At 37.8% G+C, this 17,729-nt stretch overlaps 2 protein-coding genes across 2 annotated transcripts in view; one reads left to right on the plus strand and one right to left on the minus strand.

Annotated features, from left to right (window-relative positions):
• gadd45ab (growth arrest and DNA-damage-inducible, alpha, b) overlaps positions 1–2,043 on the plus strand; it is a 2,220-nt gene extending 177 nt beyond the window's left edge. Inside the window, exons 1-4 of the mRNA XM_059341450.1 lie at positions 1–56; positions 545–646; positions 777–984; positions 1,224–2,043. The exon at positions 1–56 is cut by the window's left edge and continues 177 nt beyond it. Coding sequence (XP_059197433.1) covers positions 1–56; positions 545–646; positions 777–984; positions 1,224–1,337 — 480 coding nt within the window. The 3' untranslated portion in view covers positions 1,338–2,043. The remainder of the gene's footprint in view (positions 57–544; positions 647–776; positions 985–1,223) is intronic.
• A 7,944-nt stretch (positions 2,044–9,987) lies between these two features.
• gng12b (guanine nucleotide binding protein (G protein), gamma 12b) overlaps positions 9,988–17,729 on the minus strand; it is a 45,080-nt gene continuing 37,338 nt past the window's right edge. The window contains exons 3-4 of the mRNA XM_059341452.1: positions 14,005–14,125; positions 9,988–13,915 (exon numbers count right to left, since the gene is read on the minus strand). Of these exons, the coding sequence (XP_059197435.1) occupies positions 13,790–13,915; positions 14,005–14,097 (219 nt within the window). The 5' untranslated portion in view covers positions 14,098–14,125 and the 3' untranslated portion in view covers positions 9,988–13,789. The remainder of the gene's footprint in view (positions 13,916–14,004; positions 14,126–17,729) is intronic.

The following is a 17,729-nucleotide window of genomic DNA, read 5'->3' on the forward strand; positions in this document are numbered from 1 at the left end:
GCTTGGATGTGCAATATGACTTTTGAAGAAACCAGTGGAGATAATTCTTCAGAAAGGTGAGCTTGTGTTCTTTAGCACGTTTTGGGGTTGTTTTTTTTGCATTTTGCTTCATTTTTGCCAAAACTCCGTTGTAAGACCTTTGCAAACGACCATGGTCTATTCGTGTGTCTTTTTTAAATTAGGTTTCTTTCATACAGTCAGGTTTGGTTTTCATTTAGCGATATTTGCTCTCATGCACTGTAACGGTTGTTCAACGGTCAGCTAACGGCTAACTTAAGTTTTTTTTTAACTGGCGTCAACGCGACGTGTTCATTATTCCAGTGTCAGAAATGTGTGTGTGATGCAAAAAAAAAAAAAAAAAAAACCTACACGTTTTCAGTGTGTATGCAACGTTGCGTCATGAGCATCTAATGTGAATATCATAACTGCATAACTCGGACAAAGTTACAATATCTGCATCATGTGAAATAACAGTCAGCTTTCACGTTGACCATGTTCTTGTGCCGGATATGTCAATAAATGTCTGAAATGTGTGTTTCCGCAGGATGGACTCGGTGGCTACAGCACTAGAGGAGGTCCTGAGCTCTGCATTGCCTCAGGGTTGCATCACTGTAGGAGTCTATGAGGCAGCAAAGTCACTAAATGCGTAAGTTCACAATCAGATAACTCCTATAACTAGTATCTCTATGCTAGTTTAATTTATTTAGGGGGGAACGTGAGATATATGTTTTCTTTTCCTTACGACTCTTTGTTCTTTCTCTCTTTTTTTCTTCCAGTGATCCAGACAATGTGGTGTTGTGTCTGCTGGCCACAGACGATGAGGAGGATGTGGCTCTCCAGATTCATTTCACCTTGATCCAGGCGTTCTGCTGCGAGAATGACATCAACATCCTGCGTGTGAGCAACATGAGGCGTCTGGCAGAAATCCTGGGAGGAGTGAAGCCTGGAGCGGAGCCCATGGACCTGCACTGTGTGCTCGTTACTGTAAGTGTCATTACTCATGTCTATTTACTATAATACTGCTGTATGTTGCTCACTTCCCTTCACACTGAGTTCTTTTACTCCCATTGAGCCAGTTGTTAGTTTTACTACCAAGGTCATTGTCAGTACTTGCAAGGAACTGTTGCTTGCAGCAATAGTTGTGCAATCAGGATCATTTCTGTTTGTCTGTTTGCACGTTTCATAAAGCAGCAGATGGTAACTGCTTTGTTCTTCTTCTGCAGAATCCCCAGTCGTCACTGTGGAAGGACCCTGCACTGAGCAAAGTGACCAGATTCTGCAGAGAAAGTCGCTGCCTGGATCAGTGGGTTCCTGTTATCAACCTGCCTGACCGATGAAACCTCCTGGAATATTAATGTATTGTGTGCATTGGGGGAAAAGTAACTGCACAAGGCCTGTGTTAATGTCTGTGTTGGGCTTCTTTGGAAAGTGCCCCAGAGAGAGAAAGAGAGAGAGAGAGACAGGAGGGGCAGCAGAAAGAACACAAGGAAGCGAAATGTTCCAACAAATTTACCAGGTCACAGGGAACTTGTGGGCCAAGGAAGAATGACTCAGCAGTCTGGGTTCCAGGATTTCCAATGTATGACTGCGCCTTTCTCTGCCGAGAAAGAAGCCTTTACAGGAAACTGAACCATGTGAGCGGACAAGCACATGTGGTGGTGAGCACCAGCGCACGACTGGGGGAAAGCAGACAGTGAGCCTCAGTTGACAAGACTCCAAGAACTGGACCATGTTGGACTGGGCCAGTCAGAGCTCTCAGCTGGAAGAATTCCTCATGAAAATTAGACCAAATCCAAGCATTTCTTTAACAGCACATTTATTTAATAGTATTTAAGACGTGTCACTTTGATAACTCAAAAGGGAAAGTTTTCACACTTTATTATTATTATTATTATTATTATTTTAAGGGCAATGCAATGTTTAGACTTGTCCACTAACTGATGTTTAATGTGTTAATAATTTAATGAATTATATTTATTGTGCACAGTTCATGGAATTCTGCTTTGTTAAGTTGAATGAAATAAACAAACAACCAACAGTTTACATGGTGGTTTTGCCTTGATGATTTCCACGTGGTAGCCTACAGGTTTAGCATTCTTCCAGGGAAGTTACACAGCGTCCTGAGAAGGAACAGTGCGTGCCTCTGCACCCACAGCTGGCACAGATGTAGCTCAGCATGTTATCCAACAGGGTTTGGGTTTTGCCCTGGCATGTGACTGGGCAGGTCAAAGTACAGCTCTGAGTCCACGAAAGTTGGGATGCTGTGTTAAATAATAAAAACAATGCATCAGATTCAAACTTTTACTGAACAAAAGGACATTATAGATATTGTCTTTGTATTTAATTGAATGTAGGCCAAAAGGTTTTGCAAGTTATTGCATTCTGTTTTTTTTGGAACTTTGGAACTGCTGTTGCAGAAATGGCAGATTTCTAAACTTGTTTGCAGCTTGCATCCCTTGGACTAAAAGCAACATACCTTTCTGGGGTATTTTTGGTAGTCTGCTAGAATGATTAACACCTTTTTTCTTGACTGTCCAGTAAAAACAAAACCCAAATGTTTACAATTAACCCTCTGGAGTCTCCAAAAGCTCCAAATCCAGACTTCTTCATGACATCCAGACTAGAAAACAAAGCAGCGTGGAGCCCTACTGTAAATTTACCTCTAAAGTTCTGGCTGTAAAGTCCATGAGGCCAGTTTCAGTTTGATGATGATATACTAAGTAAAACTGGAGACAAGGTCAAATATATTTAGTATAAAATGATAGAACTGGATGTAACCCTCTTATATGTTATATTTGCAACCTTTGTTGACATTTGCAACATTTCAAATTCTTTATTGAGCATGATAGTGTTTTGAAAGTTAAAAAAAAGATTCAAAACCACATTTTATGTTGGACTAAAGGACTAAAAAAAGACACAAAGTGACTGAAAAAAGACACAATATGACTAAAAAAAAGACACAAAATGACTAAAAAAAGATACAAAATGACCAAAAAAAGACACAAAATGACTAAAAAAAGACACAAAATGACTAAAAAAAGACACAAAATGACCAAAAATACACAAAAAAAAGACATGAAAAGGATTCAAAAATGGACAAAATACTCCATAGAGTTAACATAGTAATCAGTTTGGGGCTAAATCTGCTACAGCACAGTTGCACAATTTTGTGCAGCACCTAAACATGACATGAAATCCATGTATTATATCTTAATCTTCTGTGGTGCATTTCAGTACTTTACTTTCAATAGTTTATGTTTAATAACATCAAACCACTCCCACATAATAAGCATCTGTCAAATTTCTACTTGTAGAAAGTTATTGGTTGCATGACAACTCTGTCATCAATGCTTTAGTGCTTTAAGGTGAAGTGCATTATCATATTCTGGCTCTCTAAATTGGCTTTGGGCAGTCATGGAAGAAGCAATAGTACACTGTAGAAATACTCTGTTACAAGTAAAACTCTAATAATAATAATAATAATAATAATAACTATTAATATAGCACCAACAGATATTACAAATATAAATGCTTCAAACAAATTACATAAATCAAATATAACAAGTTAATTAAAAAAAAAAATCGATTTTAGTAATTATTTACTACTTAAAGTATTAGTAAATATACTTAAAGCACAAGTACAGAATGTATGAATAGTTAAGAATTAAGAATAATTTATTATTTGATTATAATTGTTTATGCATTCATGTGTACATTACTTCAGTATTGCAGTAGGCTAATTTAATCTTAACCTTAATAATAATAATAATAATAATAATAATAATCTTTATTATAGAGTACTTTTCAAAACACATGTTACAAAGTCTTTTACAAAGACAAGTTAAAAAACAGACATAAAACAACAGATAAAAATAATGTTAGAAAATGACAACATTCTGTGCAATTAAAAGACAGTTCAAGTTCATCGTGTTGTATTGCTTGATATTATTTGTATTATTAATCTGAATTTGCAAAAGTAACTAAAGTTCTCAAATAAATGTAGAGCACTAAAAATGTATATTTGCCTCTGAAATGAAGTGGAGTAAATGTTCTTAGTTACTTTTTTCAGCACTGGCTACAGGCATGAGATTCCTTGAAATCTGTGTTGCTCCTGCATGGGAACTCTAATAAAATCCGACCTTTGCACATATAGAGGATCCAGTTACATTGAGAGGAGGAGAGTTCCCATTGTAGTATGAGTCTGAGTGGGTTGGGGCTCAGCGTGACAGCTCATTCTTCCCAGCCTTCTGCAGCTACGCAATCTGAGCTAAATTTACTGCTGGGTGAATTAAAAATAGCCCAACAGAGAGGCAAGAAAAAAAACATATTAAAGAGCCATTTCAGACTGAGCAAAAAGAGAAAACCAGAAATTATTGGTGCTTGCGTAGAGTTGGGAGGGACAAAGCCTTCTACACAGAGGGTCACAAGACAATGGATGCATGAGTCAGGACTATTCAGGTCTCCATTGCTAGAGCTGTACAGTCCTTTAGCTTGGTGGTAAAAATAGCCCTGTGAATAGAGCCGTTCCCCCTGACCACTCACACTCTGACAATAGTAGCACTTGTAATTAACAGGCAGCGTACGCAGTGAGGCTGACCTGCTGCAGACGTGTCAGTAAGGACAACAATCCTCTCTGGTGGTCCTATCAGATGGTGGATAACAGATGGGGAGGGAAAGTGGGTCAAGATGCAGGACTTTGCTTGATTTGGAGATTGGAGTGTTGGGTGTGACAGAGTGGCCGCAGGGTTCGTGTTAAATTGACTGAAATTAAAGGGTGAAGTTTGGAAATGGGATTAACTCTATGGAGTTTGGGGCTATTTTGTCAGTTTTGGACTCCTTTCCATTCTGTCTGTATGAAAATCACTTAAAAATCTTTATCATGACGTGTTGGTATCATTTTTTTCAGCACAACCTCACCTATATGACCTGATTATTATTATTTTCTTTCATTTTGACTTGCTGGATCAACATTTTGAACACAAAAAACACATAAAAACACAACTTTTTTTTTTTCCAAACAACACACAAAAACACACACAAAATTCACATAAAAAGCACATGAAAACACACAAAGGAATTACAAAGAACATGAAAACACAGAATTTACCAAATCACACAAAAAAACAGTTAACACAAAAGATTGCATTAAAAATGCTGAATGCACACTGCAAAATTGGAAAAATCTCTGCAAAAAAAGTAAAATCATGTTAGTACACTTTGTCAAGGTGTTCTTTTTTTGTTTTGTTTTGTTTTGTTTTACCATTGCTGAAAAAGAGTTGATGCATTAAATTGGATATGGAAACTTGTGAAAAAGCCAGAACTTTAGAGAAAAGCTGACAGCAGGGCTCCACGCTGCTTCCTTTTTACGTCGTGACGTCATGAAGAAGTCAAGCTCCGGGGCTTTCATGGACTCCAGAGGGTTAAAAGTGTTGAAACATGCAGATCACGTCAGCAAGCGGACACTTCACAGGAGACACAACATGCAAATAAACCCTTTTATCTTATACATTATCATTATGAAACTTTCCCAGTTTTTGACAATTACTGACATAAATATATTTTTTCTTTTGTGTTACAAGTGATCAGAGAAATAACATTAAAATACACTTATAAGGCATTATCTTGTTAAATATGTTCTAATTTGCATAACATTTCCATAAAATAAATCTGAACATTGGATGAAGCCAGGTTCAAACTTCTTGTTTCATTTTGTTAAACCTCTGAAGTCCAGGAGATTTTGGTTCAACTTCCTATGCATTCTTTTCATTTCATGGCTTCTTTTTCTCCACACAAACTTGGCTATCAGTCAGATTTTTCATTTTATTTTAATTAACAAAGTATAAAGCTGTCAGGAACCGAAAATACAAACAAAAGACACAGGTGTCTATGGAAATGTACCTTTTTTTTGTTTAACCATTTATACACACAAAAACAGCAGAAAAAAATAATAAATAATAAAACTACTGAACAGTCTATTTGCATGTAAATTAAAAATGGTAATAGTTTTCATTGTGGAAAGAAAATTCACATTTTAAAAATGGTCTAGAAACATAAATGGCACACTGTGAAATGGATTCCAGATGGATTCCAGAGGGTTAACATATACGAGTCAAAGATGGAATTATCTCTTCACAAATCAGAAAATCATGTAACATGTAACACCTATTTTGCCGTGTTTTGGGGCATACATTATATATAAATCAGGCTATAAATTATATATGAACAAACCCCTCTGCAAAAATTCTCAGAATAATGATGGAAGTGAAACAGGTCAATTGCATGGTGTATGATACTGAATATATGGTTCAGAGTATGAAAAAACTAATTTTGAGGAAACGGCCTTGAAACATATGTATTGTAATATTCCATACATTTTGCAAGACACTGGGGGAAAAAAAACAACAAATTTATATTACCATGAGCCTTCCCTAGTTGATACCTTACATTAAGACAATTATTTCTGTATTACAAGTTCTCTAAAATGTAAGTTTAAATATCCAAATGAAGCATTAGCTAATACTAACTTTTAGTGAATATTTTTAATAATTTTTTTTCCAACTTTGTTTATTGCTTTTCTCCACCAAAACAGACACAACAATTTTGCGAGACAATATATGCATACATTGAAAGGTAATCAAGAGTAATATATACTGTAAAAAAAGTAATAATAAAAATGAGAAGATTAATTAGAATACAAATTAAGAAAATAAATGGAGTAAAAAAACACACATGCAACACCAGTCAGTAGTATAAAAAAGGATTAAAATAGAAAAAAAGAACATAAACATATTCTTCGCCAGAAGAATGTAGAGAAGAAGAAAGAAGACTAGAGCATAAAAAAAAAGAATTACAAACATTTTCTGGGCTGGCTTTCCAATGAAAAACCACAAATATAACCTCCAAATTTGCTTTGGGATTTAAAATATATATATGTATATATATATATATATATATATATATATACACAAAACTTTTAGTGGATATAAGATAAATCCACTGTTGCAAATAGACAAAGTGTAGTAATAGTTTTGCCTGAAGTGATTATAGAGCCCCTTCGGATCCACAGTCCACTCTAAGCACTGCAGAACACTGCTAGCTGCTGTATTTCTTTAGGGGAGTTGTAAATTAGCAGAACTAAAATATTTTTAGTACCACTGATGAGACACAAAAAATGCCAAAGTAAAGTCTGCGATCTTTTTCCCCTTGGAAAGTAGAATAATAATATGCCACAGCAGAGTGAGAGTAAAATGACACCTCAAAGCCAGATGGATCATTAAAAGACAGAAGCACTTTTCCTGTCACACAGGGAGGGGCCCCTGAAAGTATGTGAGATTTTGCAGATACTCGACTCATGGATTATCCCGGAGCTTCTCCGCTGCACTTGACAGGTAACACAATCACTGCAAACGACGCTGCTACAAAGCCAGCGCTATCCATCATCTGACTCCAGTGAGGGTTACATCAATGTGGGCCAACAAATATGGCCTGACCTGATTGTGGATGTAACTTCACACCTAAGGAGACTGAGAAAGGAGAGAAAGGGCAGCTCAGAGTTGTTATTGCATAACAGGCTGCTCATGGCTCCGGGGCACACAATAACCTTTACTGAGAAATTGGAGCAAACAAGTATGTTTATGTGCCTCTGACCTGATACTAGAGACACTCATCCTCTTGTTGAACCATTGTAACTCATGAACCCAGAAATAAATGACAACTGGTTAACAACAGGACTTGTTAACGATTAATTGTACTATTGCGTGCACATAGGCCTGGCTTAATACAGTAGGTACTTCTTTCTCAGTTTGGGCAGGGAAGTGTTACTTCCCACAAATTACAGATTGCATGTCATGAATACCAGCGCAAGGCATGCTGTGTGTAATCCAGTTGAGTATCTAGTTTTTCTCGTGTGAACACTTGCAGGAAGTCAAGCCACATGAACTCAAACACATCAGTGAAGCTTAATGTAGCCTTGAACTACAAAACAAAACTTTACTTTAATCTCTACACAGCATAAAGTGCCCATTAGTTTGATTTTAAAGCATTGTTTTTTTTTCCTGTAAAGTTGTAAACACCATCCATCCATCCATCCATCCATCATCCATCTATCATCCATCCATCCATCCATCCATTTATCATCCATCCATCCATTTATCATCCATCCTTTTATCCATTTATCATCCATCCATCCATCTATCATTCATCCATTGTAATTGCTCATCCGGGGCCGGGTCGCGGGGGCAGCAGGACATTCCAGACATCCCTCTCCCGTGCAGTAGTGGAAAGTAAATAAGTCAATTTATTCACTGTACTTAAGTACAATTTTCAGGGACTTACAATAATATATTTGGAATATATAAAACAATCGGAGTGGGGACGTTCTGCATAAGAAATACTTACTTTTGATACCTTAAGTACATTTTTATGCTGATACTTTTGTACTTTTATTTCAGTAAGTTTAATGCAGGACTTTTGATTGTAGTGGAGTAATTCTGCAGTGTGGTATTAGTACTTTTACTTAAGTAATGGATCTGAATACTTTTTCCACCACTGCTCCCCAGCTCCTCCTGGATGTTGTCAACAGTGACATATCATCACCTTATAAAGTTGATATGGCTAACATGCTGGCAAATCATTTTCTGGAAGGGGAGTCAGGTTTCTGTCCAGCTGACGGATGAAAGTCCACTTTACATTCTCCTTAAAGCTTTTACATTTTAATCTATTTTTTTTAGCTGTTGAATCAGGGATTATCAAATTGTTGATGACTCAATGCCAATTAAAGGAAACAGCATATGACTGAGGGCCGAACAGGGAAAGTTTACACATTTCACTTCACCATTAAACTGTTGAGTTGTTGGCCAAAATCCCTAACCTTAGCTAACACTACAAGCATTGATGACAGATCATAATTCCTGTGACACTAAAGGCTAATACATACTCCGCAAGAACAGAGGGATTTGTTCCCTCTCCCAGGACTGCAAGAACAGAAAATTGTTCTTTTGTTCTTTTGTTGTATCCAAGATCTTTTGTTGGATTGGTCGGGAATTTGAATGGGACGTGTGCTGCAGTGGGAGGACGCTATGACGACTTCTCAAGAGTTCTGCAGTGGAGTTTTTCGTAAAGTATGAAATGTCCTGGCCAGAACTTTTTTTCTTGTTCTTGCCACCTCGAGAACAAGAACAAATGTCTATGTTCTTGTGGATCATGTGGATTATGTAAAGGGCTTGATGAGGTACCACTAGTTGTCATACAACCAGTGGTGTTCTACAAGTTCTCATTCCTTACAGTTTGACGCACTAGCCTAGTAGTCTATTGAATTAAATTTAGCGGAAGTTTAGTCGGGAAGACTCTTTATCAGCTGACTACGGGTGTTCACGCTAGCCAGATTCTTCCAGGTCGTGTACACTCAGTTTTGAGTTGTCATAAATGAAAACAGCGGTCTACTGTGGCTAGAAATGGGACAAAGACCTGTGAGAGTGGACCAAAACAGAAAAAATGAGCTGAAAGATGCTAAAACAGTCATTTAAAGTATTGTTAAATATAAAAAAATATGGATTAGTGATGCTTTAATTCAAGCAAATGGTCATTTCAAATACAAACTAATAAATGCGTGCATCCAACACACTCTTAGCCAAGTATTTTTGGAATTTGAGGAACATAAACTCATCAGACACTCTGACTCAGCAACCATGACTGTCAAAACGCCTGCTTTTCCTGTAAGGTCTAGTTTTTTTTCTCACGTTTTTGTTAGTTGGAAAAACAAAAAAAAACAATGGCAAATTAATTGTTTTCCAGAGTTTTATTTGCATTTACCACAAACAGGTAAAGGCAGAACATGAGATACAGTAAGCAGTAAGTTGTGTGTGAGAAACCTCAAACATTGGAAATGTTTTTTTCTACTAAATACATAAATTCATATTCACTACTTCAAATTAGCCAAGTACATTATTTACCAAAACAACACATTAAGTTTAAATTCAAAAAGTTGAATTAATGTCACAAAACAGAAACGCAAAGAATGAATCAGTACAGTCCGAAAAAGTACATTAAAGGTATTATATGTCAATTTCTGCATTAAAATGTATCGAAACAACTTGACCTATGTTATGTGTTAAGTTGCGTACTTACATTATCCCAAAATAATTTTCCAACGAAGAGAAATCTGTCATTTAGACCAAAGTTTTGGTCTGTTTCATTTAGTCACCTGCCAATGGCATCATGTACCCTTGAGCATATGTTAGCGTTGTTGTTGTCCGCCAGATACTGTTATTAGGCGCGTTTCCATTAGGTACTTTTCCCTCGAGTGAGCCGCTATGGGTGTGGCTTGGGAGAGAGGATCCGCTCAAGATCCACCCAACTTCACCAGTTAGCGGCTCAGAAAGTACCTGCCTCAGTTAGGTACTTTTCTGAGCCGCTACTGAGCCACTACTAACTAGTTGACAGTTGGATACGGTTGAGCCGGATATGATGTGAGTAGAACTCCACACAACCACAACATAACAGTGCCATTTTAAAAGAAACTAGAACATTTCTAAAGAAATTTTGAGTGTGCTTGACTCTGGCCCGTGACTCTCATCCATACATTATTAGATTAGAATTTGAACTGTTTTCAAAATGGAAAAGTGGAGGAAGTCATCAGTGATCAGAGAAGAGCAATCAGCTGCAATGAACTGCTCTGTGACATTTGACACCAGTGAAATAGACAGGAAAACAGCTAAAAGTTCCCCTCATACACAAAGCATTTTTGGTCAAACCGTAGTTCCTATGATTGATCCGACTTCCATTTGAGCATCCTGAGTTCTTCCTGAACGTCTACATTTGTGTTTTGTGAAGAAAAATGAAGAAATTGTTTTTTTAGAGCGATCAGAAGAAACTGGTACCTCAGCTTTCCTCCGGAAATTTTCATGCCTTTTTATCATGGCGTTCTATGAGGCTGTGGGCGGTGTTGGTGGATCATCTGTGTGTCCTACGCCCAAACTATAACTCTGACAGCTTTACCACACCAATGTGAGGCAGAAGACAAATTTTCCTCTGTTTCTGTGTATCAATTATTTCTGTAGAGTGGCATTTGCGGCCTTGAGTGCAGTTTCCAAATTTATTTTTTGACAATTTTTTTTTGCTCTCACTCCACGCTAAGGATGATGTCATTCACTCTAGCCTCTCCATAGGGTAACATTGGAGGGATTTTTTGGCGTGTTTTTGCTGAATAATTTGAAAACCCTTAGAAAAGTCATGGCACACTTGTCATGGTTGAGCCGGTATGAAAAGACCTGGTGAATAACATACAGTGTGCTTTTTCAAACACACTCAATAAGCAGAGCCGATTGAACACTCAGCCGCTTTCCAAAAAGTACTCAGTGGAAACATGCCTATTAATTGACTTTTTATACAGTTTTAAGCCACTTTTTACAATATAATTTTTTAGATCCTCATAGTTTTTACCAACAAATGAAAGATTTTAGCTATCGGACATCTGGATCAGAGAAACTTGTTGAGCAAACGTTAGGAGGAGCTGGCTCCCATGATGCCAAGGTACTTCATGATGTCACCAAACTGTCTTTTGTTTTTGATTAAAAAAAAGACCCCCTAAATTAAACATTGTGCATTTAAACAATAAAAAGCAAACACATACTCTTGGACATACATACTGCACTAAATATGTGATACATTTTAATGCAATTCATTACTGAACACGAGTCATTTTGAAATATGATGCCATACACATAAAAGCCTATGGTAAGATATACCTTTCCCCTGTGGGCCTTCTTCATTCACAGTGTAAGACAACAGCACTTATGTGATTAAAAGGTAGTCGGAGATTGAAGCCAGATCACTTCATCATTAAGGCCCTGGCTGGTGAAATTGCAAAATTAGTTGCTAATGTTTTGCGTAAGCACCAAAATATAAAATGACAGAAAGTCACAGTTACACACTGTCAGTCATGGGTTCTCATAATGAAATCAGTTTTACAGCAGCTGTAAACATGGAATGTCTCAAACTCAAAACAGTATGACAGTCATCTGGTGAAAACAGGTTTCAAAGGGCCTGAATAGTAATAAGCCTCAGCTCTGCAGAAAGAACATGCAGACATTAAATAGGTAGATCTGACAAAATGGCACAGGTTGATCTTGAATCTTTTTTTTTCTCCAGCTAAAATGGCTTCATAAAGATTTTATTTTTTAATATATAAATTAAGAGCTATCACATTCAAAGGAGTCATGCAAAATTGAATCTCCAAAGTTCATACTTTTATCTGTACATTTTTCAATTTTAAAAGATACTTGGACTGAGTTTTACATTCATTTTTAAGGCAAATGCAATCAAAATGAGTTAAAGAGACCCAACTGGTATTAAAAGGGTCAAGGGCCCTATTTAGACTATCTAAAGCGCTTGGTCTAAAGTGCATGGCGCAAGTGCATTTAGGGTGCAACTAACTCACTTTAGCTAGTTAGAGGGCTCACAATCTGGGCATAAGGTAAGGCGTAAGTGGCAAAGGGCTTGTATTTAGCCTCTTAATTAGTCACAGGGGTGTTACGAGCGCAACATGAACCTTTAAAAACAACAGTGCGCCTGTGCCTGCCGCATGGGTGGATTCAGCAAACTGCAGAAGCATGTATGTGACTGCAAATGAGTTGAAGGAGCGCTGCTGCACATCCCTGTGTATGTAATGAGAATGTGCAGAACTCTGTGCGCTTTTTAAATAGAAGAAAAATACTACGCCATTAACCTGTGACTTTTTTTTTGGTCAATGGTGCAATCCCTTTCTGCTGCCTCAGGTTAGCAATGCACCAACAATGTGTCTGACCATGCATCTTTTTTAGACACACAGATGGGTGCAAGTACATTTTCTACTTACGCAATGAGGGCTTGAGAATGATAACTGCATCTGTCTAAAAATGGCAATTACAGATAGCTACGAAGTGCGATGCTTTGCGCCAAGTGTAAGAAAGCGCATACGAATTTAGACATCACATTCATCATATTTAATAGCTGAGAATTAAATTTAATTGAAGTAGGTACTGAAAGTCTGTCTGACAACAGGAATGCAACTAGCTCAAATGAACAAGAACAACAAAAAAACTAAAATTCAGTATCAATTTATCCCAAATTCTAAATCTACACTGTAAATTTACTATTATATATCCTATCCTCGTAACAGCGATTCTCAATATCTTAAAAATAAATATTCAATTAATATTTCTAGTGAATTGGTCGCTTCTGGAATGGTTGAATTGTGCACGTCAGGAGCAATTTGATTGCTCAGTCTGCACTAAAAGAGAACAATTTAATGGCCAGTTATTAAGGACTATTATTCATGGTTGTGACTGCTAAAAATAAAGCAGGAGCTGTGCATCAGTGGCAATGGATCGCCACTCGTTCTATTTGTCTGCATGTGATGGACAGCACAGCTTGCTCGTCCACCAACAGGATATAATTATCTTGGGTGCTCCTTATCAGTAGCATGCAACCTACAACAACTGTTTCCTGCAGCAAGCATGATGAAAGTCAAAGGTGAAAGCTGAAAGCCTGAATCCGATTGGACCAATGATTGAGGGGGCTTGTTTATGCACGCTGTGATAATTAGAGTCAGGAACTCTCCCATCCATGGCACAGCTCCTCTAAGGCCACAGCTTCAGACTTCTTTGGTTTATATGCTACATTCCTTGAACTGCAGCAGGCATGTGAAAAGTAAGGTGGATACACTGGCCTTAAGATAGGTTGTTAACAGTATTATGAACATATTATTCCCCATAAGAATCAAAAGGAAAGCAGCAAGAGTTCTCATGTTCTCCTACAAAACAGTGCAAGGCTTCTTGTCCTTGAAGGGATTTTCTGAAGCAGGGACGCCCATGAGCAGCGGGTCATTCTTGGCATGTTCTCCACAGTAACGCACCAGGTCTGAAGAGGCCTTGGATACCTGCAAAGAAATCAGTCCACATGCTGATATACCTTGACATAAAGTAGACACAGGACACTGAGAGCGGTGGTGAATGAATATAAAGGCACCTTTATCCTCTCGATGCTGGCCTCTATCCTCAGCTGCTGCACCATGCGCCTGGCCTGAGATATGCTGCTGGAGCTCTGCATTTTTGACGACATTGCAGCCTTTGGACAGCTGTGCTCAAACCTGGATTTTAAAAAAGAAAAAACACTTGAGATGCAGTTGGTATCAAAATCACAGTGTATAAATCTATTCAAATGATTCCTGGTAACAACAAAACAAAACAGTAACAAATGTATCCTATGAGCAACTGCGATAAATTACTCACACTTTATGTTTTAGTGTTTAATTGATTACTACTGCCAACTCGATTATCTATAACGTTAACAATCAATTTATCGATTAATCTCTATGTTTTTACACATACTCCAGTATGTTTACAAACATGCATACATGGGCAAAATAAAAGATATATATACAGTACTATGCAAAAGCCTGTTTTGATAACGAATGCTTTTATTTTGAAAGGACGAAAAGAGACTTGATCCTGTCAATCGTAAAACTAAATCAGCTGAGATTAAACTGTAAAAAAAATGTGAAGGAGTTCAGTGTTTTATGTTTTAGCCCCCGAAGAGGCATGGGGTTAGTTTTCACAGTAATCTTGCATATTGAAATTCATGCTAACAAAGTTTGATACAGTAAGACACAGTTTTTTTTTTTTCCCTTTTGATACAGTTTTTGTTCAAATTAATACTCTTGTATTTATGTGTTTCATGTTATTGCAACTTTCAGTTTGTAAACTGCTGCTTTATCCAACTTAATTCTCAGCTCATTGGCTGATTGACGTACGGCCGCAGAACTCAACACTCGTCGTGTTTCAGTTTAGGAGTTCTGATACGCAGAGATAAAATTGAAATTAAATAATACACAGATCGATTAAAATTCCCTGTGATCGACCAAATTCTTAACGACCATTAATCGATCATAGATTAATAATTCCCATCCCTACTGCAGTTACAAGATAGCTATGAGAGAAAGGGCTGTTTGGAAGCTTTAAAAGTAAATCTTTATAGATGAATATCATGAGATAATTATTTATTCTCATCATTAAGAATGTCCATCCAACTTTGTGACTATGTAATGTGTTATTAGTGATAAAGCTTAATGCAATAACTGCTGGTTCAAAATCGTCAAGGTAGCTTTTTAAATAAGATCCTAGGTTGGCGTAGCACCAGGCGAATACACAACTGTGTCATCAGCATAAAAAATGATGTTAATTACTGATTGGGAAGAACAATGCCATTTATGGATAATGAAAATTCTTATGGTCATCATAGGGTAGACTGCCCCTACAGTGTCAGTAGTCACGTACAAGTAGAGAGTAAAAAAAACTCCAATTTTGCAGAAATTATAAGGGGTGAAGTTACTGCATGAATGTCTATTGCTGTGCAACTTCCCAGCAGTGACAGTTGAGCTAATCTGGAATTGACTCAATGTGCGTAAAAGCTGTGGCCCAACCTAACGGACTCCTGTTTCACAATCCCCACTTCCAGGATACAATGGTTTGCTTTTACTGGCTCATTACGTCACTCCCTGAACTGCTTGCACGACGGACAGGCTGCACAGTTGCAATTTTCTGCCTTTCGCTCTGGCCAACTGCAGTGCAGAGCTCAACATGGAAGCTACCTGTTGAGGCACAACCTGATGTGCAACATATTTCTTTTAATAAAATTAGGAAAGGGGAACAGCTTCTAATGCAAGAAGAACACAATGTCTGTTGAGTAATAAATGAGAATTTCTCTGTGTTCCCAATAATTGTTCAGCACTGATAACTTGCAGCTCTTGCAGCAAGAACAAATACAGAAAACAAAGCAGAAAGTGTCTTTGTGGGACTGACGAACATGATATTTGACATGTGGTGTGGTAAATGTTTGCTCTGTGCTTTGGTGCAGAATATAACAGAGGAGGGGGACACGTGGAAATGGAAGATGAAACATGCACTACAGAACAGACTCCAGAAGGAAGACAAGACCATGCATCCCTCTAATCCCCCCACCCACTCCCTTCCGCTTCCTACACAGGAAGCAGTATCGCCAGTTACTCTCTTAAGTATAAATGATTAAATATGGGGTAGAGGCTTTAAAAATAGAAGCTTCACATACAGGCCAGTAGCCAAGGGAACAGAAAGCATAGCTGATGAGTGACTATTAAAGCTTTTCTCAAGACTTTAAACCCTTAATTGCACTTTTTTTTTCACTGTCAAACTACAAGCTGCTTTCATAGTTTTTGCTTTTCTTGACCTGTGCACTCATTGTTCCAGAGAACTTAACACTTCATGTAATGGCTCTCTTGTCTCAACACAGTCCTGAGTCCTCAGCTGAGTGAACACAAGAAAAGGGAGAGCTGCGTCACATGGGGGTTGGTCCACACTCCCGAACGTCTGCTGACTCTGTATGACGCCAGCAGCGACTATAGAGCTCTACAGGTTTCGTAATAGTTGTAAAAGACGTCAATGAGTCGAATTGTTTTCTGTTTAACTGCTCCACTGTAGTGTATGTGATTGTACTATAACCTTGAAAGTTGCATTAATGTAGACAAGTAACATGACAGCACTAAGTTATGGCTGATATATGTCAATCCGTGTATGATTTGTTCTTTCCATTTTCAATTAGCAATCAAAAATAAATAAAAATCAAATCAAGGAAAAATTGACTGGTTATTTTGTTATTTTTTTTTATTTTATTATAACACAAAAAACAAAACAAAAAATGCTTGTTGTTTCAAATTGCAATATTAGGCTAAGATCAAAAATTCAAAATGGAAAAACGGGCACCAGGACTGAATTTGATTTTAATATTTAATTGGTTGGGTTTTATGTGACCCAGAAGTTTGACTGCGGTCAAGTGAGTCGTCATTCGCTTCTCTGTAGTCAAACCAGCCGCCATTAGTTTGGGAATGTTAGCTGATATCTGTGTTGCTGCATCTTGCAATTTTATTGTTGAGACAGTGGAAGGACTTGAACAAAGTCAAACATTTCTTCAGATTTTTCCCTCTGAGAAAAAGCTATTTCAGTGTCCGAGTCTTCTGAAGATATGTTATCGCGTCATATTTGAGTCATAAATCGTGTGAGCGATAACACATCTGCACGCGCGCAGATCTCTTTGCACGCATTAATTATTTCGTGTCACGTACGCAGATTTCAACTGCCGCGTGCACTTGTTTGATCTTCGCGCGCACATATTCAGCAACCGAGTGGAGCAGAGGCAGGAGCGAGCGAGTAAAAAACAACAGCGACACGCACAACAACACTGTGCAGCTACTTTGCGTGCGCTGGCTAGCTCCAGCTCTCGCTCTCCCCCGTGCTCGCTCGCGGTGGAGCTCTGTTCACTCGAAGCAAGTACTTTTGACACATTTTCGGCTCTTTCATTTAAAAAAACGACACTTGTTTTATTGCATTGGTGTTGGTTTAGTCTTGCAATGTCATTTTTTTGTAGGCTACTTTAGTGGTTACATAGTGTTGCCTGTAGCCGACTGTTACTTTGAAAATCTTAGTAGATGCAGATGTGTTATCGCTTGCACGACTTATGGTGATAATATGTGGCCTGTGAGAAATGGATCCAGCATTGACTTTGGTGACTCTGGGGTGATAGATCTTGTCATAATTTTTTTTTTTTTTTTTATTTGATTTGAATGATTTATTTCAAATATGCAACAACAACAATACAATAATAATAATGCATCAACAGGAGTCAGCCCTCGTGACTCCTGCACTGATAAGGCCGCCAAGCAC

The sequence above is a fragment of the Centropristis striata genome, chromosome 9, assembly GCF_030273125.1.
Source record: "Centropristis striata isolate RG_2023a ecotype Rhode Island chromosome 9, C.striata_1.0, whole genome shotgun sequence".
NCBI classification, from domain to species: Eukaryota; Metazoa; Chordata; class Actinopteri; order Perciformes; family Serranidae; genus Centropristis; species Centropristis striata.